Genomic DNA, 27,500 nt, shown 5'->3' with positions numbered 1-27,500 from the left:
CAGAGAGAAGGAAAAACATCAGCAATGGAATAAAAGACCTGGTTATTCTTAAAAAAAAGCGAGTATTCGCATGGTTTTGCTGACAGGACTTTGCTGGTTTGCTGTTTTCTAGTTGGTGGGTTTCTTGCACTGTTGACACGCCGCTGAAGTTAAAACAACTTTTTGAACTAGGCTTTTCGGTTGACATCCGTTGTTTTTCTTTGGAGTTCTATTCTCTACTCTCGTTTTATATTGCTTCATTTAAGAATATACGGATTCCTAGCTAAAATAGGCAAACAAACACATCGCAACGAGTGGTTTTTCGCGTTGTTGTTTTTCGTGAACTGTTGGATATGCCGTTTAACTAAAACGACTAACTGCAGAGAAGTCCTTTGAGCTCACTTTTTCGGTTGATATCCGTTATTTTCTTTGCAGTTCTATTTTATAATCTTGTTCTATTTTGTTTCATCAATGAAAAGACGGATTCGTCGCTAAAATAGTCAAACAAATCGTAACGCTGTCAACTAATGTCAACAAGTTTTTCTTGTGTAGTTTTCTAAGTTTTGCACTGATTTCTGAAGAACTTGACGAAGAACAAAGATGAATCCTTGAAATAATAAGATATGAAAGCAGAGACAGATGTTTGCGTATTTTTCACTAAATTTATGCCTCCTGTTTTAAGAACTTTCGTTTCGTTTTCAACAACTTAAAGACAAAGCATTTTAATACGTAGAAAATTATTCGCCTGTTTGTTCGAATTTTTCACATTATTTTCTCTCGTTTTAACGGCACTATGGTTTAGTTTGTTTAGCTCATTTCTCTGTGCTTGCAATGAACTAGACCCTCCGTGAGGGTACACTGGGTTGCCTGTGGTACGTGCAGCGTTCCACGCATTTTTTTTCAAGTTGGGGGGGGGGGGGGGTCACTCAGAAGTCATACCAGAAGTCATACCACTCGATGTATAAAATCTTTTTTTCCTTACAAGGACCGTATTAATCGTTCACAACAATCCAGAGTTATTTACAGAGCAAATTGTTGGGATTGTAATGGTTTTTACATCGGTAAAACTAAACGGCGGATTCACGATAGAAAAACCGAACATTTTAAGGCCCTAGCTAAAAATGACAATACTTCAGCCATTGCTGACCACGTCAAGGCCACTGGACATAACATCAAGTGGGATCATTTTGATATTTTAGCGAAGGGAAAAACTGACTATCATTGTAAAATAAAAGAGACCTTCTTTATTCAAGAACTTGAGCCAGCTTTCAACGTCAACGTCGGAAGTGAAATGCTGATGCTTTATTAATCTTTTCTGTTTTTATTAATATTATAATTATTATTATTATATATTTTACTGTTAAGTATTTGCTTAATCTAGGTTCCAGTCCCCTCATCCGCTTTGTTATATATAAATAGCTGTTTTAAATTTCAACGGTTACTTTTGAAAATGTATGTAGAGCACATACGAAACGTCAAGTCATAGTTAAAATGAACAAGTTCAATATGTTTATCACTGCTGTTTGTGTCTTATTTTTGATCATACCAGAAGTCATACCAGCAGAGGCCCTTTGGCTCACAGGTCCTCACACGTTCGCACGACGAAACAGATCCTTTTCTGAGGTTAAAAACCTGGCTACCGGCCTATTAATTAATCATTTGTCAGAAAGAAGAAATTCCTGTCCTCTTTAAAAAAAATTGACACGCATTGCTTACGTGTGGTAGTGAAGTAACACAGCGATTTATTCCATAATGTCAACTGAGCTGTGTGTTGTCTTCCAGGAGATTCAAGTTGTCCTTGCGTAATCTGTAGCTCTAACAGTACACGATATTGTTTTGGTATTGTCTATCATTGTAGTGCCATGGTAGGAGTCTTCGGTAAATAGCCTGAGAAGACATGTGGTTACTAGCAAAGTACTGAGCCCAGAAAGATTGAAGAAAATAAATGGGAAGTGAAAAACATTGTCTTCTGGGATGACATGTTGACAGTTGTCTCTGCGTAATATGTAGGTCTAACATTACACGATATTGTTTTGGTATTGTCTATCATTGTAGCGCCATGGTAGAAGTCTTAGATAAATAGCCCCTTGAGAAAACATGTGGTTACTAGCAAAGTACTGAACCCAGAGAGACTGAAGAAAATAAAAGGGAATCGAGAAACATTGGCTTCTGGGCTGACATGTTGATCATGCAACTTCTTTCCATCACAAGTGTAAGCGTGCACTGACAGCATCTGACAGCTTTGTAAACAAAAGTTGAAAGCTGAGCGACCTAAGAAATATACCACTCACTAACACAAGCATAGGACCGAAAATTCTATTTTAATGCTATCAAATGCGAACCAAGATAGCTTGCTTTATGCAAAACAAATATTGAAGTAAAAGTAAATAAATATGGATACACAATTTTTAAGAAGAGCAGAAGGAAGTTTCCGGACGGTCGATCGAGCATAAAATATTTTGCCATCGGTAACAAAATATACGACATGAAAACAACATTAATTTTGAACCACGAATATAAAAAGTTACCATCAGCGGAAAACAGTTTGGGAGATTTTAGTTGTTTTGTTGTAATTGTACAAGTTTGGCTGCACCGAGTAAATCGCACATCGAATTCAGCGGGCGCAGTGATCAAGTTACCGCGGCATGTTTACTCGCGAAACAGTGAAGCATCTGTATCAAATGATGCCAAGCTACCGGGTTTTTGTTTTTGTTAGTTTTCTTTTTCTTTCGATTGTTATAAATTTTGACAAGAAATGTGCAAATTCAACAGAAAGATCACAATCGCCCAACTCTCAGAGGTTGACCATTGTTTCTGGAAAATCAAAAATTTACTCTCCAAGACAAGGTTATTTATCACCAGGTAATTCCATCGTTTTGGTAATAGCAGCTACTTTATTATTCATCAGCGTCACAATCTTTTGCCGATTTTGGGGGTCATTTTGTTGAAACTCAAGCACGCTTCCAACAGACCTGTTTATTTTCGTGACTTATGCGTTAACACAAAAATTCTCCCCGTATCACATTTAAGAACATGTATGCAAATTTGCTAAGCTCGAAAATTACACAACATGATAAATTTACAAAAGCTGGAAATTTCACTGAAATATTTTCCACCGAAACATTTCTTGAAACAAGCAACATATTTGCTATAAGAGGCAAGAAACCCTTCCTATTTCAGTTGCGTGCGTGCAAGCGAAACACACAATCACAAAGCATACGCAATTAAATAAATTTCTGACAGTTCACATTCAACCCTTTTCGAAAGAACCTTGACCGTACATAATAAAGCACAAAAGAGACAAGCTTTCATTCAAGTAATTTTTCACTGCCACATTTCCATTTTTTTTTAACCTTTGCAGAGTTGAGTACAAAATGAATGTTACTTGCCAGACAAACAGGCAAACTTTAAATAGATGCGACTTCAGTAAACACTGTGAGACACACAACAGAGATCACAGATCTACTTGTGGTGTTCGATTCCTTCTCTGTCTTTGTTGAACCCGAAAGTTACCAGAGAAATTTCCATTTGGTTTCAGTGTTGTACGTAACACCACCTTGGCGAAATATTAGAAGTACAGCATATTTTGATTTCGGCTCGACGGGCGAAAGATTCACGCTGTCGAAGTCCATTGCTCGTCGCTTTTTTAAGATTCCAGATCTTTATGTTTCACCGCCTGTCTTGACGTTCCATTCCTGAGCTCCATGAGGGTATATTTTCTTTTAAGATGTACTAAAAAGCCACTCGCGTTACAATGACTTTCGACGCCATTACAGGTTAATTGTGCAGAGCAAACTACGCATTACCCCAGCCCCCTCAAACCTAACAAAATACGCAAAGAAGACTCTATGCACAAAGACACCACTTAGCAGGGGTGTGACAGGCAAGTATTTTCCCGACACGGAAAAAAATAACAAAAAAACCCACGAAATGAAACCGGGATTCCGACTGGGTTTGGCAACCCAGTAAATATAGATGTTTCGTTTGTTTTTTGTTTTTTGTTTTTTTTATTGCACCTAGAGATATTTGAAGTTCTGTTTTATCGTCAATCTATCATTTTTCGTTGAGCTTTGCAAACGGAGCGCTTTTTTCAGTTATAAGTTAATTTCAAATGTGACAGTGCGACGTAGAGTACGTAGAAAGACTTTTTGCAAACCAGTTTGCCATGTTCATTTTCAGACAAAAAAATCAGAAAAAATAAATACATTATTCGCCGGCTTAGGTCGGTCCGTATAGAGGAAAACTGTGCCCTCGGCCTTGAGTACGTCCCTCGACCTGCGGCCTCGGGCCGTACTCAAGACCTCGGGCACAGTTTTTCCCTATACGGACCTCCCAGCCGGTGAATAACATATATATATTTCGGCAAATATAAGGATGAATTTCAACAAGTTTGTTTTACCTCCAGTAAACCTTGAAGCCACGAATTTGGTGGATGAGTGGAAGCTCTGGCTGGAGGCAATTGGGAAACTACAGGATTGCTACGAAACTTAAAAAAGAAGAAGATACTGTACAAAGGGCGACTTTGGTACATTTAGCGAGGACGGGAGTGCAACGTTTGCTTTCCTGACTGCCTGGAAGTAAAGAGAAATATGACGATGAGACTGTAACGTTGACTGGACACTTTCGACCAAAGAAGTACAAATGGGCTGAAAGATACAAGTTCAGGAAGCGATCACAGAAGGAAATGAAACTTTAGATACATTTATTACGGAACTGAGACCCCTGAGCCTTTCTTGTGACTTTGGAGAGGCTGTAGAAGAAAATATTCTTGGTTAAGTTATAGAGAAGTGTTACGATGGTTACTTACGAGAAAATCGTCTACAGCAATGGGATACCCTGACACTGAAGAAGGCCCAAACGCTGGGAAGAGCGATAGAGAATGCAAAAATAGGATACGTTGCTACTTGAAGGAGAGAAATCTCAAAGTTTCCCAGAAAAATCTGATGTGAATCAGATAAACAAGTTCGAAAAACAAAGAACTGTTTTAGATGTGGAAGGGATGATCATCTACCTAATGATGACAAATGCCGAGCTAAAGGTGCTGAGTGTAGGAAATGTAAACAGATTGGACACTACGCAAAATACTGCAGATCAAATGATGCAGAGAGAGAGGAGCGCAAGGTGAAGCCTGTACAGCAGACATGCCAGGATACAGATGAGTACCACCACGAATACGTTTACTTTGCTAGTAAGGAAGGGGGACTAGACTTTGGGATTGATGTTGAAATTAATGGTAAACAAGTAGAAATGATCATTAACACTGGTTGTGCTATAGAAATGCGTGTTGATGACGGGCCATCAAATGAGAGGGAGTGCATCTTACAAGAGTATGCAGATGTCTTTAAAGATGAGTTGGAATTGTTCAAGAACTATGAATATGATATCAGTGTCAACAAGGAAGTGCCTCCGAAAGTCCAGAGACAACGATCAGTGCCTGCATCTTTAAAATCAAGACTATAAGAAGAAATTGAAAGAATGAAACATGAAGATGTGCTTGAAAAAGCAAGTGGAGCTTCGTGGTTATCACCAGTACACATTGTTTACAATGTGAGCTGAGAATCTGTGTAGATCTCAGAGAGGCAAATAAGGCTGTAATACGAGAAAGGTTTCGGATTCCCCGGATCCAAGATCTGCTGCGTCAACTCAGTGGAGCAAAGATGTTTTCAACAATGGACCTGAGGAAAGCATATTGGCAAATACGGTTGTCAAAGGGGTCAAGAGAGATTACTTCGTTTATGGCGGCTGGAAAGGTCTACCAGTTTTAAAGGTTGCCATTTGGGTTGGCGTCAGCTCCAGAGGCGTATCAAAGAGTGATGAGCATAATATGTGAAGGACTGGCTGGTGTGTTGAACTACTTTGATGATGTCGTTGTGTACGGATCGACCCCAGAAGAACACTGGAAGAACCTACGGGCCATGTTGGACACCTTGCGGGCCTCGGGGCTTAGGCTGAATGCAAAGAAATGTGTTATGGGAGAGTCCGAATTGAAATTCCTAGGACATGTTATTTCAGCTGATGGGGTTCGACCAGACCCTGAGAAGGTAAAAGCCATTCTCGAGGCATCCTTGCCAGAGGATCAAGCTCAACTACGCTCATTTCTTGGTAGCATCACATACTTGACACAATACGTGCCTCATCTAGCAACAGTTATTGCCCCCCTCCAGGTGATCTGGTGACGTAATTTGGAGGACTGGGAAGAAAAATCTTAACGCCGTATCCCACAACCGCGAGCGGCCTTAGGTGTTGTTTCCAAACTCCCTGCAGTATTTCCATCGCCAAAACTCAACAGATCATTCCGGGTCTACCACATTCCCTGTTACTGAATGAACACTCAAGTAGACCCGACGAGATCTAACGTCGCCTCTGCCATGTTGAATTCGAAAATAAGGCCGCGTGCGGTTGTGGGATACTGCGTTAAAAGTTTTTTCCCCAGTCCCCTGAATTACGTCACCAGATCACCTGGTTAGGAAGCTCACACAAAAGGAAAAACCGTGGAGGTGGACAACACCAGAGAAATCAGCCTACGAAGGAATTAAGGAACTGATAACCAAGGCCCCGTGTTTAGCCCACTACTCAATGGAAGCAGAAATCAAGTTAGTAGTTGATGCCAACCCCTGCGGCCTGGGTTGTATGCTTCTTCAAGAAGTAGATAATCAAATGTGCCCGGTTGCTTATGCATCACGAAGCTTAACAGATGTGGAGAAAAGATATGCGCAGATTGAACGTGAAGCTTTAGCTGTACTTTACGGACTACAAAAGATGCATACGTATCTCTAAGGTCGTCATGTTACCATAGAAACAGACCACAAGTCATTGTTTTGTGTTCTTAGTTGGTTCGACTGAAGAGGATTGCATTGCGGGCTCAAGACTATGACTTTAACCTCATATATGAACCAGAGACTGGAAATATTGCTGATGGTTTGTCCAGATTTCCAGTGACCTCTCCAGCAACTGAAGTAAAGTTTGTGGAGGAGCATGTGAACTTTGTCAAAAAGGGCAGTACATTTCTATCCATTGAGGAGATCCAAGAGGCTAGAAAGAAAGACACAGAATTACAAAAGTATAGTGATCGCCGTTAACGAGGGATGGAACAAGTCGGATGAAAGCTTAAGACAATGGAAACCGCTGAAGGATAAATTGACTTATGCTTAAGGCTTATTGTGGCGTGGTCGTCGTATTTGCGTGCCAGCTCAGTTGAGGAAGAAGGCTCTAAAGCTGGCACTGTGACATGAAGCACATCAAGGCATTGTCCGCTCCAAGAAGCGTCTACGTGCCGGCCTGTTTTGGCCTGGAATGGACTCGGACATTGAAGAGTTATACAGAAGCACTAGGGCTTGTAATGTTTGTAAATGTCCTATATTTAAAAGATAGCTATATTCCGTTGATTTTGACAAACCTAGAATAGTTCTTAGTATATAATAATTTGTATCTTCTAGCTTGTTATTCAGCCCATCAGAGATTCCTAGTAATAAAGGGCTACAGTACTCTAAAACTGGCAATATGTACGCCAGATATAAACTTATCATAGTAGTCTAAAGGATGAACTTGCGCACCTTGCGCAAAGCAGATTCTTAAGTGCAAGCCGCAACTGCTCTGATATGTGTGGCTTGAAGGACAGCTTGCTATCCACGATTACTCCCAGGATCTTTAGACTATCTGTTGTTTCGACAGTGATATTATCTAGATGAAAATCATAACGATACAATGAAGGACCAACCGCCATGGCCTGGGTCTTACTAACCTAACATTTACACGTAAATGATTCTGTTGAAACCAATTCGATACAATCTCCAAGTCAGAATTAATTAAGTATTCAAGGACTAGAGGAGATGCATCGGAGGCGTATGCGGTCGTGTCATCTGCATATAGTCTAAAAGAAGTGTCCTTTACAAAGTAACTTAGATCGTTCATATATACATTAAATAATAGCGCACTTAGCAGAGACCCTTGTGGGAGTCCTTTGTTGATTGATCTCCACCGGGAATACACATTATCGAGCTTGACTCTCTGCTTCCTTCCGCGGAGATAAGAACTCATCAGGGAAATGTCCCCATCCGATAGCCCATAAAGCTTTCAACTTGGCAAGCAACAACGAGTGGCAGACAGAATCAAAGACCTTGCTCAAGTCAACGGCCACAGCGGCCACGCCTTCTCTATTATTAAGACTTTATCTCCAATCTTTGACCATTTTCAGTAGTTATGTACAGCAAGAATGACCCTTTAGATAGCCAGACTGGTTCGGGGACAATATGTAACAAAGTAGACTGTATAACTGATCAAACATGACCCTCTCGTGCACCTTAGACAATGCAGTTAAAACTGACACAGGACGATAATTCGCTTTATCTGTCTCATCAGATTTCTTATAAATTGGAGAGACATCACTACACTTCCACACCGCTGGCCATACGCGATGTTCAATAAAATAATTAATCAGAGTGGTCAGCGGTTGCGAGATGACCGGGGCAGATATGCGCAGCAGTCGTTGTGATATATTGTCACAACCGACTGCCTTCCTTGGGTTAAGCTTATCCAGAATTTCCATGATGTATTCACAGTTTACTGTATGAAAATTAAACGCCGCTCTATTTTTGCCTTCTCGCTAATGCTCATGATACTTGGGTGGCCAGTGAAGTCCTCGATACCCATCCTGTTGCCATCGAACTCAGCAACCTCACAAAAGTAGTCGTTAAAAGCTTTTGCAACCTGCAGAGGATCTTTATCAACTGCTCATCCTCCAACTAATCGATCTGTGAACGTGATTTCGCCTTACTAGGGTGCAAAGGCTTAATTTTCCTCCAAAACTCTCCATGATGTTTAGTATTAATAGAGGCATCCATGCAAAACGACTTCATTCCCCTCCGTTTTAGCCATGTCACTTTATTTCTCTGTTTGCGAAAGGCCTCCCAGGATGAATAAGAAGGATTTTTAGCGTGTATTTTAAACAGATGATTGCAGAGGGAAATTTTCACGCTCTAACTGTGGTGTTATCCAGGGAAGCTGTTCCCTTCGGACGCGTTTTTTCTTTACAGGAGCGTGCGACTCCAACACTTGACAATAAAGAGTACCCCAATGGTCCCAAAGGTCGTTAACATCGTCAAAGGCATATGCCGAGTCCCATGGGACACGCCCTAAGTCGTCGAGGAACTCACTTCCTTTGAAATTCTTCATACCTCTGTAGACAAACTCGCGCACCTTTGATCTAGGTGTCTTACTTTTCCGAATAGCGTAAACAAGATCATGGTCACATTAACCGAGCTGCAAATTCCCGCATACCGCAAACAGTTCTGCCGTAAATGTGAAACTTGTGTACGATTGCAACCACTACGCCGAGATACCCCATGCAAGCCTACACCCTTATCTGAACATTGCTGGAACAAATGTGCAATTGATCTGGTTGGACCATTCCCTGGACAAATTTTCATTCTTATCTTAGTAGACTACAGGAGCAAATTGTCAGGGGCAACGATCCTAAAGAGTACCACCAGTCAGAAGATTATCTCTGTGCTCACCGAGGTTTTTGCTCGTTGTGGAAACCCGAAGGCACTGCTCTCTGACAATGGACCCCAGTTCACGTCAGAGGAGTTTGAAAGCTTTCTCAAATTAAATGAAATTCAACACTGTATGACGTCTCTGTACTTCCCGAAGGCAAATGGACAGGTGGAAAGATTCTATCGATACCTGGAATACAGCAATCGCGCAGCAGAACTTGATGGCTTCTTGTGGACCGAGGCTCTGCCTGATATTCTACAAGTCTACAGATCCACTCCTCATGCCGGGACTGGTATGACACCTGCAAAGCTGACGTTGAATGGAGAAATCGCAACCAAGTTACCAGTGGTGCTAGAGCCGGAAAAAGGCATCGTCCCGGAAGAAAGGTACAGACGCTATCAAGAAAAACTACGTGCTTATGCTGATAGGAACGAAGGGCTCGACATCATGATCTGGTAGTGGGAGATGCTGTATATCTGGCAACCTTGATCAAAGGGAAGTTGATTCATTGGGATCAAGTATGTAATTCTGAAGCAAAAAGGAAGTGATACCTTTGAGCTGGTCCAAGTGGAGAACGGAAAACGGGTGATGCAGAATGCAAAATGCCAGTTAGAAAGGCTCCCCTGCATATTGACGTGCAAAGGCAGCAAGAGGCCGGGAAGAACAGCAGGAGCATGCACTTAAACAGGTCGATCCACCGGAAGAGACAGAGCAAACCCCTGACTGAGAAGGTACCCTTAACCTTGCCTGGGCCGGGGCCGGCCTAAAATTCTTGAATTCGTCCGCGCTAAGAGATTAATAGAGAGTTTAAGCAGACACGACGGCTACGGCAACGAAAACGTCATTTCAAAATATAACTTAGCGCTAACGTAAGTATTTCCCGATTATTCCTTCTAGTTCACCTTGTACAATTCAGGCGAACTATCGTGTAACTGGATGGGTACGAACGGTTTTAAAGTCAAAACAGAAAATGAATGTCTCATTTTCTTATGCTCACGTTGTCGTCAAAACATAAAATTTGGTGATTTCACGTTTTTGTTTTGTGGAGTGCGGCAAAAAATGCACGGAAATTCGTGTTGCACGTGCAGCACGATTATTTTTCCTTATTTAACCAATGATATTTTTGCTTTCTTTGTGGCGTTTGCCGTAGCCGTAGCCGTAGCCGTAGCAGTCGCTTTGCTTTAAAAGGGAGCTTACGAAACGACGACGCCGACGGCAACGACGACGCTACAAAACAATAGGTTTAGTGAGCAAAAACAATGGCCCTGCACGTGCGTTTTACATTTTGGTACATTTCTTTGCCTTCATCTCCCAAATGACGACGTGAAATGACCAAATTCAAGGTTCTGTGGAGGACGTCAGCACATGACGATGAATTTTCAGTTCTCTCTCTACGCTTCCAACCCACTCATACCAGTTTAATTCCTCGACGGTTACTACACATTTTTAACGTGAAACGACATGAAATAGTTTCGTAGTGATGAATAACGCGAACTCGTATTTTTAAATGAAGTCGTCGTAGCCGTCGTCGTCCTCGTTTCGTAAGCTCCCTTTTAAGATCTACGAAGGCGACGGTCGACGAAAACGTCACCTCAAAATATAACTTGGCTCTATCCTAAGTCTTTCGCGATTATTCAGTCTAGTCAGAGTTAACTCTGGTCTAGTTCGCGTCGTACAATGTGGGCAAAGTATCCTAAAAATAAATTGGTACGAGCGGTTTCAAAGTTAAAATAGAGAATGAAGGATTCTCTGTTGCATGCTTACGCTCTCGCCAAAACCTCAAATTTGGTGATTTCACGTCGTCGTTATGCAGATGACCGCAGCACGTGCAGCACGATTATTTATGCTCTTTTAACCAATGATATTACTGTTTTGTGGCGTTGTCGTGGTCGTAGCCGTCGCCGTTTCTTAAAGGCTTCTTGATGTACGGTAGCTTAATCCGGGAGTCGACCTCCACTAATAATATAAGAAGGGTGTTTAGGTTGTAAAAAAGAGCCGCAAGAGTAATTCTCGGAGTCAAAACAAAAGAGGAGAGGACAATTAAGTTTTTTAAGAAATTGGAATGGTTGCTATTTTATGACGATAATGTAATCAAGTTATGCCTAGTGTTTAAATGCCATAATGGCCAACGCCCTGAGTATCTCTCCAATACATTGACACAGATTAGTGATATTTCTACGAGGCAGTCGAGGCATGGAAGCATAACCCTGATCGAGATGCCTGAAATACTCGCGTGAAACAAAGGGAGGAAGGACTTTATTTTGCAGTCGTGGCAGTGAAAGAGTGGGGAACAAGCTCCCTGTTAATATCAGATCTAGTCAGAATGTAAAGCTTTTTAAGAAAAATAATGTAAATTATATATCTTAAGGAATCATACATAGGACTCGACCATTTCTCTATTTCTTAAGTCAATTCTATCTTAGTATTTAGTCATTTTATTTGTTAGATTTTATGTATAGTATAAGGGCCACTAGTTTATCAGTTCTGACTGTGAAGTGTTTTACCCTCGTTAAATAAAGTTATCTTCTTTAGCGAGCGAGTTACAGCTCCTTTCCCCCTTGTATAGTGGCTTCTCTGCCTGCCTCTGAACATTTTCAATTGATTTTATGTCTTCAACCAGGTGGTGTTCCCGGCCCAGGCAGCGGGTGCTCCAATATGTGGACGTACTATATACCCGATATGCCTTCTCTTTGACAATATTAGGACATCTGGAGATATTTTGTCGTAAAAAAAAACCGGCCAAAGAGTGATTTGCGGTACTTGTTATTTTCTCAAAATGATAGACCCACTTCAAATTTGATTGTAACTCTGTTCCTTTAAGGTGTATTCAAGTACGCCCTCATGCCAACCCTAAAAGACGCGAGAGTCTAGAAGTTACAGCTTTTCCTCCTCTTGTGTTCCATCATTCTACGGCATCCGCCTACTCTTGGATGATCCGACTCAGTTCGGGTGTCTTGGACAACCCTCAACCTGGTTTTCGTTTGCCATGTCCAACACTAGTGAGTTTAAGAAACGAATACGGCTATGGCAACGACAACGCAAAAAAGCAGTGATTTTATTAGTTAAAAAAAGAAAAATGATCTTCCTACACACGTGGAACACATTTTTGTACGCTTCTTTCCCGTATTTAAGAATAAAAAGCAGCAATATAAAAGAATGACGTTTCGACGGCTCCATGCCATCATTCTCAAATTCAAATAAAAAACTTTAGGTGAGTTCATAATATAGTGAAATGTACGTGTGAAGGTCTCAGTGCATATGATTAATAAGAGAAAATTAAATTAAATTAAATTCCAAGCGTGGTGCGCTTTCCCGTACTCGTCGAAACAACTACTTGAAATGACCAGTTTCAAGGTTTTGACCACAGCGTGGGTATACATCAGTAAATTACTTCAAACTCCGTCGGTACCAATTCAGTTATTATTATAGGATACTTCACCCATATTGTACAACGTAAATAAGACTGAATAATCGTGAAATACTTGAGATTGCTCAAGCTCATATTTTGAAGTGACGTTTCGTCGCCGTAGCCATCGTGGTTTCTTACAGCGGTTATCAGTCACACGCACCCCTCACCGACATTTTTTTATCCTTCGAAAGTAAAATTTAGGTGGACGTCAATCAAATGTTTCCATGACAATAGTCCTGTTTTCTTGGCGGCATTGAATTCATCATGGGAACATTTGGGGGGCATTCGATTGACCCTATTCCGGAATAAGAATAAGTGGAGTGATGATTAAAACCGTATGTTTGGCGCGTTTCCAAGTAGCAAGGATAATAAAAATATGTTTAAAATAGCATTTTAGCGGATGTTTGACAATTTTAATATGAATCTCCGTAAAAACGAAGGATTTCTAACTTATATTCCATGTATTCTTATTCCGGAATACGGTCAATCGAACGTACCCTTGACTGACGTCCACCTAAATTTTACTTTCGAAATATGAAAAAAATGTCGTTGAGTGGTGCGTGTGACTGATAACCGCTGTAAAAAACCACGACGGCTAGCTTACATTAGGTTTCATTAACATAAGAGTTGACTCACAGAGGACATCGTGCTGTTCACAAATCGACTTGAAAGGATTAAAGAACTTGCTAAACTAAGCTAAACCTCCAATTTTAAGCCCTTAAGCTTTGATAGAGCGATTTTCAATCGAGTGTCGTAAAACCAAAACCAAAGTAATTACTTTGGCCAATCCAAAAGGACGGAGACAATCCACTAAACCAATCAAAACTCGAAGTAATTAGAAGCAGCCGACACTTCTGATTGGTTGAAAAAATGGCGCGAGAACTTTAAACCAATCACTGAGTGAGGTAATGCAAAAACCCAATGCTATTCGTTAATTACTTTCGACATTCAATTAAAAGCCGCTCTAACAAGACAGTAATTTGCCATCAAAACCTGATACGTTCTTGAGTGGCAAAACCTCTAATGATGCGATGCGTTCTTAGTGAAGTTTTGAATTGCTCAGAAATCATCTGGAATATCGCGTTCAAATTTTAAAAAAATGCTTATTACGTAATGCAGTTTAAATATTCAGTGCTTTTTCTTAGCTGACTGATTACAAAACGATAGCCTTGTACTAATGACGAAAAAAACGTAAACAAAGTTTCCCCGAAATGTTCACTTCGTTGTCTGCCACAATCATCTGCAGGCTTGAAAACTATTGAGGTTGAAAGCGTGGTTCCGTGGAGAGCATAAAAACGTTACAGATATTTTTTCGTTTTAACTACTCTTCACCTTTCCGTTTGAGCGCCAGGTTTATCGTTCTATGTAGCTTCCTTACAATGTAACGAAAGCAAAATATTCTATCACTAACAGCATTGTATAAATAAGAATTCCTCCGTCAAAATAAATTAGAGTATCTTCTCTCTAAATAACCATCCATGCTATTTCTTCATTGATTTTCGAATTAATGCAAGCCTCTGCAAGGAAACAAAATAGCAAGCAGTTAACGTTTTTAATCTGAAGAAAATAGAAAACAGTTTCGTTTCAAAATCGTGTTTCGATATTTCCCAAGTCTGCTGCTGTACAGACCTTTCACAAACAGCCTTACCACATATTTTTTGAAAGTCAAAACTTTGCCCTTCTGTCGATAAAATTTACCAATTGAAGGAAAGATTTTGTTAAAGACGTTCTCTCACGTCTTTTGCGAGCCTAAACCCACTACATGTACTAATGTGATCATACACCTTAATCCAAAATGGTCGCCATTTTAGTATTTTTTGTTTCCTTGCAAATTAGCCCTTTTGACCACGCTTTCAAACGTAAAATTCAAAAAAATAATTAACCTTGAACGAGGCCAAAAGGATGCAACCAAACAAAATGGGGTCAGTACGTAGCCATTACAACGGCTCTCGGGATTGGTTCAGAAAACAATGGGCACAAAGAACGATACAAAACAAACAATGGACCCTGACTATAAAAACAATAGAGCAATGTCCCAAAGGGTTCCAATGAAATTAGAGGTTGTAAAGAGCTTCGTCCTATCTCAACAAAAGAATACTAAAATAGCGGCCATTTTGGAATAAGGTGTATGACATTACAAGGCCTCGAGCTAAGAGTTGTTAATTTTCTCTCTGTTTCGCAGAATCCACGATCTGCAGTTCCCCAAGACTGTCTTATCCACAGAAACGTTTGAAACCGAATGGGAGGGGAGAATTATGCGACAAATGTTATTACTTTCGTTTCGGGTTGGGAATAATCTTCGACTACAGAGCGGTGCGGCAAACCACGAAGAAGAAAAAAAACACATACATACAGTCTCTATTTCCGTTGAACAGCGGCTGGTGCAATGAACAAACAAAACCACAGTAATAAACATATACACTTCAAAAAGACTTAGCCACAACGCAACAAACCTGTTTGTGAGCCTCTGTTGTAGCTTGCTTCTTGAAAGGTCGAAGTTCATCGCTACCAAATCCTGGGATCCACATATTCCAACACCGTTCTATAAAGACAAAATCGGTACACGTGAAAATGATAATCCAAACACGTACAGCTTTTGGTCTAAACAGCTACAACCGATACGTACTACTACAGATCGAAAAACCCAGGGCTGCAAATAACAGTCGGTCATCGGACAGTGGCCGGACAAAATTTAATCATGTCCGACCAAAGCCCAATTGTCCTTTCTTGTCAACCGCTAAGTTGACTACCGTCGTGTATCATTAACTTGATCCTTAGTTGGGTTTCAAGCGGAGTTTTAGGCTCCCCTACCTTGTCACCTTGAAAGAAAATTTCTCAGGAGGCCCAGGCCCTAACCTCGTAAATCACCTATTCGATGGCTGTGTTGCCAGCATGGTTGTCCTGGTGGTGTACTGGTTATCACACCCGACTAGAAACGTGTTAAAATCCCGCTCTGTGCGAATTTTCTTTCAAAACATTTATTTATTTATTTATTTATTTGTATAGACCGTATCCATAAATGGCGGCCAATAAATTAATATTTTGTCTTTGTGCTAATCATCCTCACTAGCCTTTCTTCGGAAGAAATTTTAACTGTTTTCATTGCGAAGAAACGATACCAACCGAGATGCAGTTGTACGTCTCGCACTTCCAAGGTGTTGGATTTCCGATGCTTTGCAATCTGACAGGACGCTGTCACTACACTCTCGATAAAATCATCTGCAATTTGCAGCAAAAGCTACAAAGACAAAGAAAAAGAAACAGTTTAGGACATAATCAACAGAACAAAGAAGAACGAAAGTAATTTTTTTACCGGTAGGCTTCATAAAGATTGATGATTGCACAAGAATCCACTGAGCATAGTATTTTTCAGCCAATTAGAAACAAACCCAAAAGCTGCTTGTCCACGCGCGATTTCCCGCACTTTTTAGCGACTACAAAAAGTATGGGGAGCGGGAATAGCTCAGTGGTGATACAATTCGCCTTCTCACCACTATGGCCCGCGTACGACGCCCATAGACTTGGCGTAACATGTGGGTTGAGTTTTTTTATGGTTCTGTACTCTGCTAAAAGACGTTTTCCTCTGTGTACAGGTACTCCAGTTTTTCAACCAATCAGAAGTGAAACCAAAACCCATCGTGGTTCGCGCGTGCACATTTTCCCGCGCTTTGTGTCGGTTACGTGTACTTACATGTACTTCGAGTTTGATTGGTTTACAGGATTGGCTCCGTCCTTTTTGATTGACCAAAGTAATTACTTTGGTTTTGGTTTTACGACACTCGATTAAAACTCGCTATAAATACAGTTCACACTTGAATAAAGTTCAAGTTCAAAGTTCATTCTGTTTAAATTCTGACAGCTTATTAGATTTTTATTTTGATTTCATGACACGTGATCAAAACACGCTGAATAGAGAGGCAACTGAGTCGAAATAGTGAAAGAAAAGAAGAATGAGGAAGTCTTCTTGAGGTGAAAATGCAGAACTTGTTCAAAAACCTTACGAGGGTAACAGCCGAGAAGTAACGAGTGATGCGTTAATCGTTCCCACGCTTAATCACAACTTTCGTTTTAAAGCTCGCAAGTCCTGACTCCTAAAATATATTAGCTTCGCATAGGAGGCGGCACTGAATGAATAAAGAAACAAGCTCATAGTAGGACAGCCGTTTGCGCTCACATCTTCAACATCATCATCCATTTGTTCCCGAGGATCGATCTCACGTAAAAGATCTTGCAAACGTCGTTTTGTCAGAATTTGCGTTTGTTCAGGACTGCTGGTCTCCACTCTTAAGGATGCTGCTGGGAAAAAAAAAGTAATTGAGGAATCAAATACCAAGCTTTTTGATATCACAGAAGATTCCTGATAACTTATACTAAAATCATCATCATATTTTTATTTAACCTCGGATTTTAGAGTAGTTTGGTTTAGCTAATATCTTCGAGCGTTTACCCTTCCAACCATGATGTACCACAGAGGACAGACAACAATACCGTAAACTCCACGCCCGAGCCACTCGTTGCGAATTCTGTGTGGGTTCCTTTTCGTCCCACAGGGTTATGAACAAAATTTACAGCGCGCACCGGTGGCTCAGTTTGGTTGAGCATCGGGCTGCCATGCGGGAGGTCGCAAGTTCGACTCTGGTCGAACCAACACTCACGGTCTTAGAATACCTGAGGAGAAAGTGCTGTTATTACATCCCCAAATAGTTAGACTTTCTAGTCTTGTCGAACAAGGACCATAAACCGTAGTCCCCGTCTCACAACCCTTCAATGTTCATAAACTCTGTGGGACGTTACGGGTGCGTTCGATTTGAACCTATTCCGGAATAAGAATACGGGGAGTGATGATTTGAAACGGTACGTCTGGCGTTTTGAAGCAAAAAGGATGGTGAAGAAATGTTTGGACTAGCATTTTAGCGAGAGTTTGAAAATTTTAATACGAATCTCCGTAAAAATGAACGATTTCTAACTTATATTCCATATATTCCTATTCCGGAATACGGTCAATCAAACGCATCCTAGAGATCCCAAGACTAAGGGTGCGTTGGCTTGACCGTATTCCGGAATAGGAATACTTGGAATAGAAGTTAGAAATCCTTCGCTTTTACGGAGATTCCCATTAAAATGGTCAAACACCTGCTAAACTGATATTTTAAAATGCAGTTAAATGCAATTTAACGGAGTTAACAACTAGGAACACAAGTTTTACTCTCGCGGTTAGAGGTTTGTTAGATATGCGCATGTGCCAGGATTCTTCGTGTTCTTGGTCCATAGGGCGTTGTAGCAGTTTTGTTGGCGTTTTAGTCAGCGTTTTCTGAGCGTTAGCGTTTTCCTGAGCGTGGGGACTCTTTGGAGGCTGTCTCCCCTCCCCTGTCCCTCCCTTTCTTTCCACTGTTTTATCAGTGTGACGGGTGCCTGCTTTCTCCCTCCGCGTGGGATTTGCCAGCCACGGGAGCGGTCTCCATCTGGGAGCTGGCTGTCAATAGTGGAAGCTCCTGGATGTCTCAGACACCCAACCTCCACTTTGCGAGGCAGTTGTTAACATATATTTATTATCCTTGTTGCTTCAAAACGCCAGACATACCGTTTTAAATCATCACTCCACGTATTCTTATTCCGGAAGAAATATAAGTTTAATAGAAATCCTTTGTTTTTACGGAGATTCACATTAAAATTGTCAAGTATCTGCTAAAATGCTATTTTAAACATATTTTTATCAGCCTTGCAGCTTCGAAACGCGCCAAACACACCGTCCAAAGAAGAAGTCCAAATGCTGAAACTGGTAAACCTACATTGAAGGGTTCTGAGACGAGGCCAACGATTTATCGTTCTTATCCGAAAATCAAAGAGGTAGTAAGCCGTTTGTACAAGCCAGTCCGTTTAAAGCTCAAACTCACTTGCTTATACATGTAATTTCGAACAGTTACTGTACGAGGTTTTCCGCATGCCCAGATTACTGGTCAGGGAAGATAAAATAAGTTTAAGTCTAGGCTGTTGACTTTGAGAGAGAGAGATATCTTATTGAAAATTCTTTTTACTTGTGCCTCAAGGTGTGGCAACTCCAAATTATATTTAAGACATATTAGTGTATGCTAAAACAGTGGATAGCGCGCCCTGATTCACGATATTCACATTGCTATTCACCTTCGAGCAACTCGCGCAGGATTTGTGCCCGCAGGATTTGGGATTTGAGCCCGAAAATACAGTAATCTTTGGAGTAATATGAGTTAAAATCATCTTTTTGTGCTAAATTATCTCACTGTTTTAGTATATACTAAAACAACTATTCACTTCAGTGTAGGTGGCTAGTGGCGGCTATTAACCTCGCCGCTTCGCCACTCGGGAAATATCCACCACTAGCCACCTCCACTTAGGTGAATAGTTGTTCAAAAACACCATTGCACTCTTTGTTTGTCCCTCCAAAATTTTGCATCGGCATTGTTTCCAGTTTCTCTTGGGACCATTACGAGCAGGCCTCGAGAGAACATAAAAACAATGGTTATGCAAAATTTTGGGGGGACAAACAAAGAGTATTATGGTATTTTCGACATTGGCTAATTAAAAATGCAATCAACATGCTAATGCTAAGCCTCTTTCCTTGAGCAAATATACAATGGAATAAGCTCCCGAGAAAGTATTCTTGAATAGGAGAGTAGTTTTAAGATAATTTAAATAACATTTTACATTAATTTATTACTTTATCCAATTAGAAAGGTTATTTGTACCCAATCTAGACAAAACAATAAGATTGTTTTGCATTTGAAAGGTTTGTTTCTCTCAGGGGAGAGAACAACCATTGTTTTGTCCTCCAGATTGGGAATTACTGAAATGGGTCTATACATACAGTACATGACATTTAAATTGAATCCATTGGAAACACTGAAAAAATCCGAGTTCCAGATGGGATTTGAGTTCTAGTCGGTTCCTCGTGAGCAGCGGTAAAATGCGGGTCTTTGACAAGAACTGCATCAACCAGCATTTGTATACAAAATTAAGGTCAAAGATCATCCAGGTAAGACAATCAAGTTTTGATGAATTCTTGGGTTCAAGCCATTTGCAAATGCATAAAAATGTTTGCCTTAGGGCTGTTCTGTTCAATAATCACTCAGCTGTCACCTGCTCCTTGACTTGTACTGTGAAGTCCCTTGGAGGCACCTGCTGCGACCGGAGCTGGAGCAATGTTTGTCACATGACCACCCGTTGGCACAGCTGCCGACACTGTTCCTGATGGTGCTAATGTTATTGGCATATTCACAGGTGATTTGCTTGGTACCAGTGTTCTCTGAAGTGTCACAGTCTGTGGGGTGCCTTGAGTTACTGTCACTTGATAACATGCAAAAAAAATGTTTACACAGCAAAATTGACTCTGATTGCAAGAGCCCCCTTAACCTCCTTTGTTATGAAACGCCATAATATTGCACGTGATTGGTCTTCAACTGATGGCTCGTTGCCACGAAAATATCAATTCATTAACAGCCAACAAAGTTGTCTCATTACCAGTGACAAATGAAGAGATATTAACCCATTGACTCCTAGGAGTGAGACTTTCTTACATGTAGATTTTACTCTGTCTAACGCCAGATGATTTTACTCGTCAATGGGGGTTGGTTCAGGAGAGAATGGGTTAACATCATTTACAAAGAAGTTAAGTGTGAAAAAAAAATTAGTGTCAGAAATTATGTTATCTAATTAAACAGTCTGGCACTCGTAGAGTGTGCCCATGAACTCCTTTCTTTTGTTACCAGTATTTCAAAACATTACGCATCCCAGCTTCCCTCAGAAGTTCCTTACATGTAGGATTCCCAATAACAATAGTTCCCGATGTTGTATAATTGATTGATCTGGGTTTAAATTTCTGAATGATGTAAGAAAGATTTGAAAATTTTTGTTTCTATACTTTAAAAGTGCCCCTGTGATTAAAAAAAAAAGCACTTCCTTTTTTTCTTCAGTTTACACTGAACACCTGACTGGCAAGATTTTGAGCTTTGATTTTTATCCAAAGGCCATTTACTTTGAGTGTAAGTTTTTGGATTTCACGGTCAGCTATTATTCTCACTCAAAATTGACCAATTGGACCTCAGAGGCTTGGTGGATCCAGGAAAAGGGAGGTTAAATTTCAGTGTATATATGCAAAACGCAAGTTTAAAAGTCTGAAAGCCCAAGACTCCTGTGCTGCATATTAATTCTGTGGCGTACACACGCATTGCATTCTTAAACTAGTGAGTCTTTCTCCTCGACCCAGCTCCCTCAAGAAATTAAGGTTAGTAATGGCAGACCATTAAAAAAGAAAGTTCCAGTTAAAATAAACAGGTGTCTTTTTGAAATCAAGGCTTAAAATATTGGTTGATTAATTTTAAAGTGTTTAGTTTAGTTTTGAAATCCAACAAAAAATAAGCATTGATTTTTTGGTCATAAAACTTGTAACTAACCTTGCAATGGTCTTTCTGAAGTTGTGACTACAGATTTCATTCCCTGAGCTGTTGGCATTTGTGCAACATTTCTGATTGCAATCTGCTGGCCAGTGGGTGTGACAGCCTGAGGCTGCGGTGTTGCATTCACTTTCATTTGTGCTGTATTATAAGACATTCAAAAACTCATTAATGTTTAATGAGCCTGAAAAAAAAAACTATCAAGACACCAATACAACACCATGTGCATGAGCTTTATATCCTGATGAAACACTCCTCATTAATATTCTTTATATAGAGGAAACTAATAAGGCATAGCTTGTGTTTCTTATATGCAAAATTTGAACCACTGTTTTGAGCCCTGGAGGACCACAGGCACCCCAAGCTCAGAGTAAGGGGAAAGCCAACAAAAATATAGGGGATCGATTTGTATGGGAATCCCAATAAAAGACTTGAGAAGATAATTAAACAGAAAGATTCTCCATTAAAATGTCTAGTGTCTCATTGTCATTGTGGGTCTCTTCTTTCCTGGGTGTTTTTTTCCCCAGATTTGACAAGATTTGAGCCATTTTCAATCCCTCAGTTGTCAACGTTGTTATAAAATAACCAAGCCTGCACACTCTATTCTCAGGAGCCCACCAAATATTCCTGGATAAAATGTTCCCATAGTTACAATTCCACATCAGAATCAATTGACAAATATTAAACTCTCATTTCAACCCACCAAGAAAGCAACAGCAGCTCTGCGAGCAACCTCAGGTGGTAGTTTGTCCACTCGATCAGAACCAAAATTATTTTCGGAAGGTGCATTTCTCAGCAATGATGGACGGTTGAACTTTGTAACCAGCTCTATAACCCTGCCCTGTAGTTTGTCAATGACACATTTTGTTGTCCCCCTGGGTCCCAACATGACTGCATTGTCTTCCTCGTGCAATCACAGTCACGCCTCCTTTGTGTTGACAAACTTCAAAAAGACATTTTAAAAAAATGTGTCATTGACCAACTACAGTCTAGGACCCCGGTAAGGGCTCAGTTTGTTAAGACAGGCAGGGTCCCAAAGCCGGTTACAAAGTTCAACTGTCCAACATTGCTGAGAAATCCACATTCCGAAAATGTTTTTAGTTCCCATCAACTGGACAAACTACTGCCTGAGGTCGCTCGCAAGGATGTAATGCTTTGTTGGTGGGTTGAAATGAAAGTTTAATCTTTGTCAATTGATTCCGATATGGAATTGTAACCGTGGGAACATTATTTTTACCTAGGAATATTTGACTCCTGAGAATGGATTGTACAGCCTTGGTTATTTAATAATACTGTTGACAACCGAGGGATTGAAGATTGCTCAAATCGCATTGAATCTGGAAAAAAAACACACAGGAAGGAACCAACCCACAATGTCAATAAGGTTAGGCTTTTTAATTAAGAATTTTTTTGTACAATTATCCTCTCAAGTCTTTTATCGGGATTCCCATACAAATACTTATATTTTTGTTGGTGGCCAGTGATTTTTGGTTTTTGTGGTGGTGACCAGGGGATACTCAGTCATTGTTTTGATTCCTGCAAAAGAGCTCCATTTCTTTTACAGGGGTTAATACTTGTCATATGCTTCATTATATAAGTGGTAAAGTATGAGATTGGGATGGGCATTTAATATGGCAAGCAGTAAGCTGTCTTAACCCATTGACTCCTGAAGAGTGTGACTTGATAGATTTTACTCTATCTAACGCCAGACGATTTTACTCGTCAGTGGGGGCGTCCTAGGGCGTTTGAGGAGTGAATGGGTTAATTTATGTACTCATTAGAATATCACATTTCCGATTGGTCAATAACAAATACAAAAATAGATCATAGAGTGCAAATACGGAAGTTGCTATGGAAAAATAGGAATGGAGATTCTGTTGAGCATAACATAAAATAAAAAATGGTACATGTATGAACTTGCTTGTGTATTTTGTGATTTATAGTCACTCATGATATTCTGAAAGTTCTCAAATTGCACTGGCCTACGGATCGTTTCAAAACATCACTCATGCTCATAAATAATGAAATACACGAGCAAATTCATATGATTTCCTATACTTATGAAATGAAGGATAAAGGGATTTAGTTTCTAAAGAAAACTAGGTTTGTCAACTGAGTTAATATGGTAAATTGGCCATCGTAAACAACTTAGAAACTGACAGTTCGCTCATTTGGCTTCCTAGCTCCCCACGAAATTAGCAAACACCTTTTTTCTTCCAACTAATCTATTCTTGTTATCCACCTAGCTACATCCCAGCCAATAGCGTAGCTATATAAACTGTTATCAACATGTAATTCCCTAATTCGCTCTGACCAAGGGCTGTTCACTCGAAATGTCAGTTTTTGGATTTCTTTACAGTGAAATGAAGGTGTGACATAGTAGGTTAATAACTACTCTGTATCTACATAAACTAATACTGATTTGGGAACTAAACAATTTAACAGGGGTTCAGGATTCACATAGCATTCAAATAGCAATGGGACAAGGTAATAACATTCTTCTGATACACCACGTGGGCTCTTTTTACCAGCAAAATGAAGCGGCTGAAAGTTCCAGTCAGATTATGTATAGAGTAGCTAGTGTATTAGCAGGCATTGGCATGTTTACCTACATGTAACCCTGGAGGTGACTTATATTACCACTAAAGAGGCGCATGCATAAATATTCTTATCAACATACTTCCAAATTTATTTTCAGTCATTTTGTCAAGTCATACATACATACATGCTTTGGTATTCCAAGAAATACATTTAATGTGCATAAAAAAATGTAGGCAACAGGAAAATGAGAGAAATTTACTTAGGCCTCATCACATTATTTTTGTTTTTAAAGAGCTAAGTTCATTTCATGGAGATATGAGGGAGACAACGCCACACACAGATTCCCTTAAAGTGGAGAAGAAAATACTGTACTTGAAATAGCTCTACTTTCAATCAGAGTCAACTGCTTACCAGCTTCAGCAACAGGCCTTTGGATCTGTTGCAGATTTGCAGGATTAATAACAACATTGTGCTTCTGAAGTTGCTGTAAAGATGTTTGTGGAAGAATAGTCTTTGTGACTGCGGCAGCTTGTTGGGCCCCAGGTACCCCAGCATTAACTGTGTTGGCAGGATGAACTGTGGTAATTTGGGATGGTAAGGATGTGGTAGCAGGTGCAATCTTTGGCATTTGAACAGCTCCATGAGTTGCAGTGGTGTGACCAGGTACCAGCACATGTGTGACTGGGGTCACAACTGCTGTTGTTCGCAAAACAGCTATCTTACCTTCCTGAACTGCCTGTAAAATATCACAAGTAAGAGACCATCTACAGCATATACTCGTTGCTCAAAAAAGCTGTCGTTCAGTTTTTTTCAAGACATTCAGAAAGTTTACCAGGCGACCAGTGGGGTTGAGGAAAAAAAACAACACACAAGCCAGCCAAAAAAAAAACAGAAAATACATGGTGTACACCAACTGACTCTTGGCATTCTATTGTAGTAGTACCAAGTCAAGAATAATTGATTTGCTGCGGCTGAGCATTTTCCTGTGTTTTGAATACCTGTAGCTTTTATAAAAGATTGTCAGGTAGGAAAATGCAAGAGCTAATATCACCAACATGTGGGCAATGGAGGCTGAAGAAATCATTAATACTTTGAAAATGCCACATGCCACATGTGCACACCAAGAACTATGGGATATTCAAGCTTGACCGCCATGAGATTGCATCTCAACACTGCATGCCGTCTTTCAATCGTAGGGGGTTTCCTAATTGGAAACCAAGGAAATATCAGGGCAACCGGATTCATGGGTTTGGTTGCCGGAGTTTTGAAACAGGGACAACCTGGATTGTTTAAATTTTGAGCACTATATACTACATGTATATCGCTAAACAATGGAAGGTGGCCAGTTTAGAAGACCAGAAGATGAATACTAAAAGTCAAAACTACAATGGGAAGGATGTATAGATAGATGGTCACACGCCAGGACGCTCGCACATTGAAGGTCATAAAGGTTTCAATAAGACCACCCTCCAACCCCAACCTCTCCCCCCCCCCCCCACCCACCCCTAGCCCCCAAGGGGCATGGCTTATCAATCTTTTCCTTGATATGACGTACATGAAAGCAAAGACTATACAAGACATACCAAGGGTGAAAGTATCTTCACATTCTTGAAATGGAAATTATAATATTTTGTGCATCACACCTTAGAGACCTTTTGAAAGTAGTTTAACAGTGCGTTACACTTATTTCACAAAAATTATACCTTATCATGTTCTGTCTTTAATCTGTGATAGATAAGTTTTAATTTTTCAATTTCCTTGGCTTGCTCTGGGGTGAACGGACCAGGTCCAAAAGCCTGAAAAAAATTGAAAGGATAAACAAAGGGGCTGAAAATGAAGAAATTCTTGACATGTTGCAAAAAATAAAAACATAGCCCATTACTCATTCTGATGACATCATGGCATCACACTTTGTATATGTGCATGACAGGGGCAGGGAGTATGTGTTTTTAAAACTTTCTTTGTTGACAGAAGCCTAACTGCTGAATCTTCTTTTTTGGTTACCGTACGACTGCTCTCAGCACAAGGCCCAGCATCATTTGTTTTCTCAACCGTATGAAAAATTGCAGTCCTTGCACTCAACCCTATAAACGATGCCTGTTATTCTTTCTTCCAGCAGACCTTCCCATTGAGCTATAGGAGACTTGTGGGAGAAAAGACCACTAAACTAGGTTCAAGTTCAATAAAATTGTCCCACTATAGAGCAACTTTCATATGACCTTGAAAAAGTGTTTGCAATTAAATTGCAAATACTTTTTCATAGACCAATGCTTCGCAAGATTAAAACAAAGCTTCTCCTTCTTCCTGCCAAGGAAACTCCTAATATGAACAGTAAACAGTTGGATTGCCCATTGACATTACTACATTTCAAATGACGTCAAAGCAAAATGCCGATCGTTTTGCATCCACATTCGTTAAGCCAATTAAGCATTAAGCCGCTAAACCCTAACCCAAATTTCGCATTCATTTTTGTTTACGTTCTGTTTTTATGTTTATTTTTCAAGGTACCGGTAATATGAAAGTCCCTCTATTTTTAGGACTGAAAGTTCTAAGAGGGTGAGTTCTCATTGTATTATTGTGAAGATGATGACAAAATTTGTCAACAGAATGAAGCAATACATTTTTTTGGATTGTGATTTGAGGATACTAGGGAAAAATGACCTGACTTAAACAAGTCAAATCTCATGTAGCTCAGTGGAAGGAGTACTTGGACTTTTTCCAAGTATCCTGAGTCACCATTTCATTCACCAATGTTTACATTTCAGGCTTTTCAATAAGAGTCGGCGGCTGAAAAAAACTTACCGCCTACTTTTTTACAAATAACATGAAAAACATTTGCACAGAACACAAGCCTTGGATTGGCAAAGTTTTGCTCATGAAAAACCAAAGGAACGCATTTTCCGGGGCGATTTCCGTTTGCCCGTCCACAATCAAGGACCAGTACTTGGCGCCAGCTGCCTGAATTGCTAAGTACATTTGAAACATGACAATACAACATACAAAACGTCTTTTCGATCATGACAGATGAATACAACTGTATGGAATGAAAAGGAGCCTTAAAGGGGCTATGCCACGCTATTTTAGCGGCTTTTCAAAATCTAAAACATATCTTGCAGCGAAACAAAATTTTGAAAAAAATTACAGTATTCATGTCTCTCTCTAAGGAAATCAGCAAAAATTTAATAATATTTGTGTGCTTTTCAGATATATGTTAATTTGAGTTCTAGAATGCAAGAAATGCACTCTAAGAGGCCCAAATTTCAGTTTACCCAGAGGAGGATGCCCCCAGACCCCCTACAAGCTCGTGCTGTTGCCCCTTGGAAAGCGCACCTCTGGCGTGCATTGTCCATTCTCCACCTGCTCCACAGGTTTTGCTGCCTACTAGAATTTCGATTGAAAACTCTGCATTTGCCATCTGCTTCATAATAATTTAGTGAGGTTATTGTTACACAGATACAGGTCATCACCATGGCTCCACATCCATGATAAAAAAAATTGGTATTTGCCAACTGCGCTGTGGAGTTGAGTACATCTTTCGGGAGCAGCTCAATTTGAGGCCTAAAATTTGTTCAACAATCAATTGTCTGAGTGTTATATTTCTTCATTTTAATAATTTTAATGACATGCAATTAAGAAGTTGGGTATTCAGCAGT

The 27,500-nt window shown here is 40.1% G+C and overlaps 1 protein-coding gene and 1 pseudogene across 2 annotated transcripts in view; one reads left to right on the top strand and one right to left on the bottom strand.

Annotated features, from left to right (window-relative positions):
* The first annotated feature begins 4,353 nt into the window (after positions 1–4,353).
* Positions 4,354–6,749, top strand: LOC137994400 (uncharacterized; annotated as a pseudogene).
* Positions 6,750–12,500: 5,751 nt separating this feature from the next.
* LOC137996458 (uncharacterized) overlaps positions 12,501–27,500 on the bottom strand; it is a 16,313-nt gene continuing 1,313 nt past the window's right edge. The window contains exons 3-10 of one of the 2 annotated variants that reach the window (XM_068841883.1): positions 25,551–25,643; positions 24,259–24,583; positions 21,307–21,447; positions 19,994–20,200; positions 17,055–17,173; positions 16,004–16,118; positions 15,334–15,422; positions 12,501–14,397 (exon numbers count right to left, since the gene is read on the bottom strand). In XM_068841883.1, coding sequence (XP_068697984.1) covers positions 14,362–14,397; positions 15,334–15,422; positions 16,004–16,118; positions 17,055–17,173; positions 19,994–20,200; positions 21,307–21,447; positions 24,259–24,583; positions 25,551–25,643 — 1,125 coding nt within the window. In that variant the 3' untranslated portion in view covers positions 12,501–14,361. Of the gene's footprint in view, positions 14,398–15,333; positions 15,423–16,003; positions 16,119–17,054; positions 17,177–19,993; positions 20,201–21,306; positions 21,448–24,258; positions 24,584–25,550; positions 25,644–27,500 lie in introns of both variants that reach the window. The other variant, XM_068841882.1, reaches the window with a different exon arrangement.

This window comes from Montipora foliosa, chromosome 3 (genome assembly GCF_036669935.1).
Source record: "Montipora foliosa isolate CH-2021 chromosome 3, ASM3666993v2, whole genome shotgun sequence".
Classification (NCBI taxonomy): domain Eukaryota; kingdom Metazoa; phylum Cnidaria; class Anthozoa; order Scleractinia; family Acroporidae; genus Montipora; species Montipora foliosa.
This window is presented reverse-complemented; position numbering and strand designations above follow the sequence as displayed.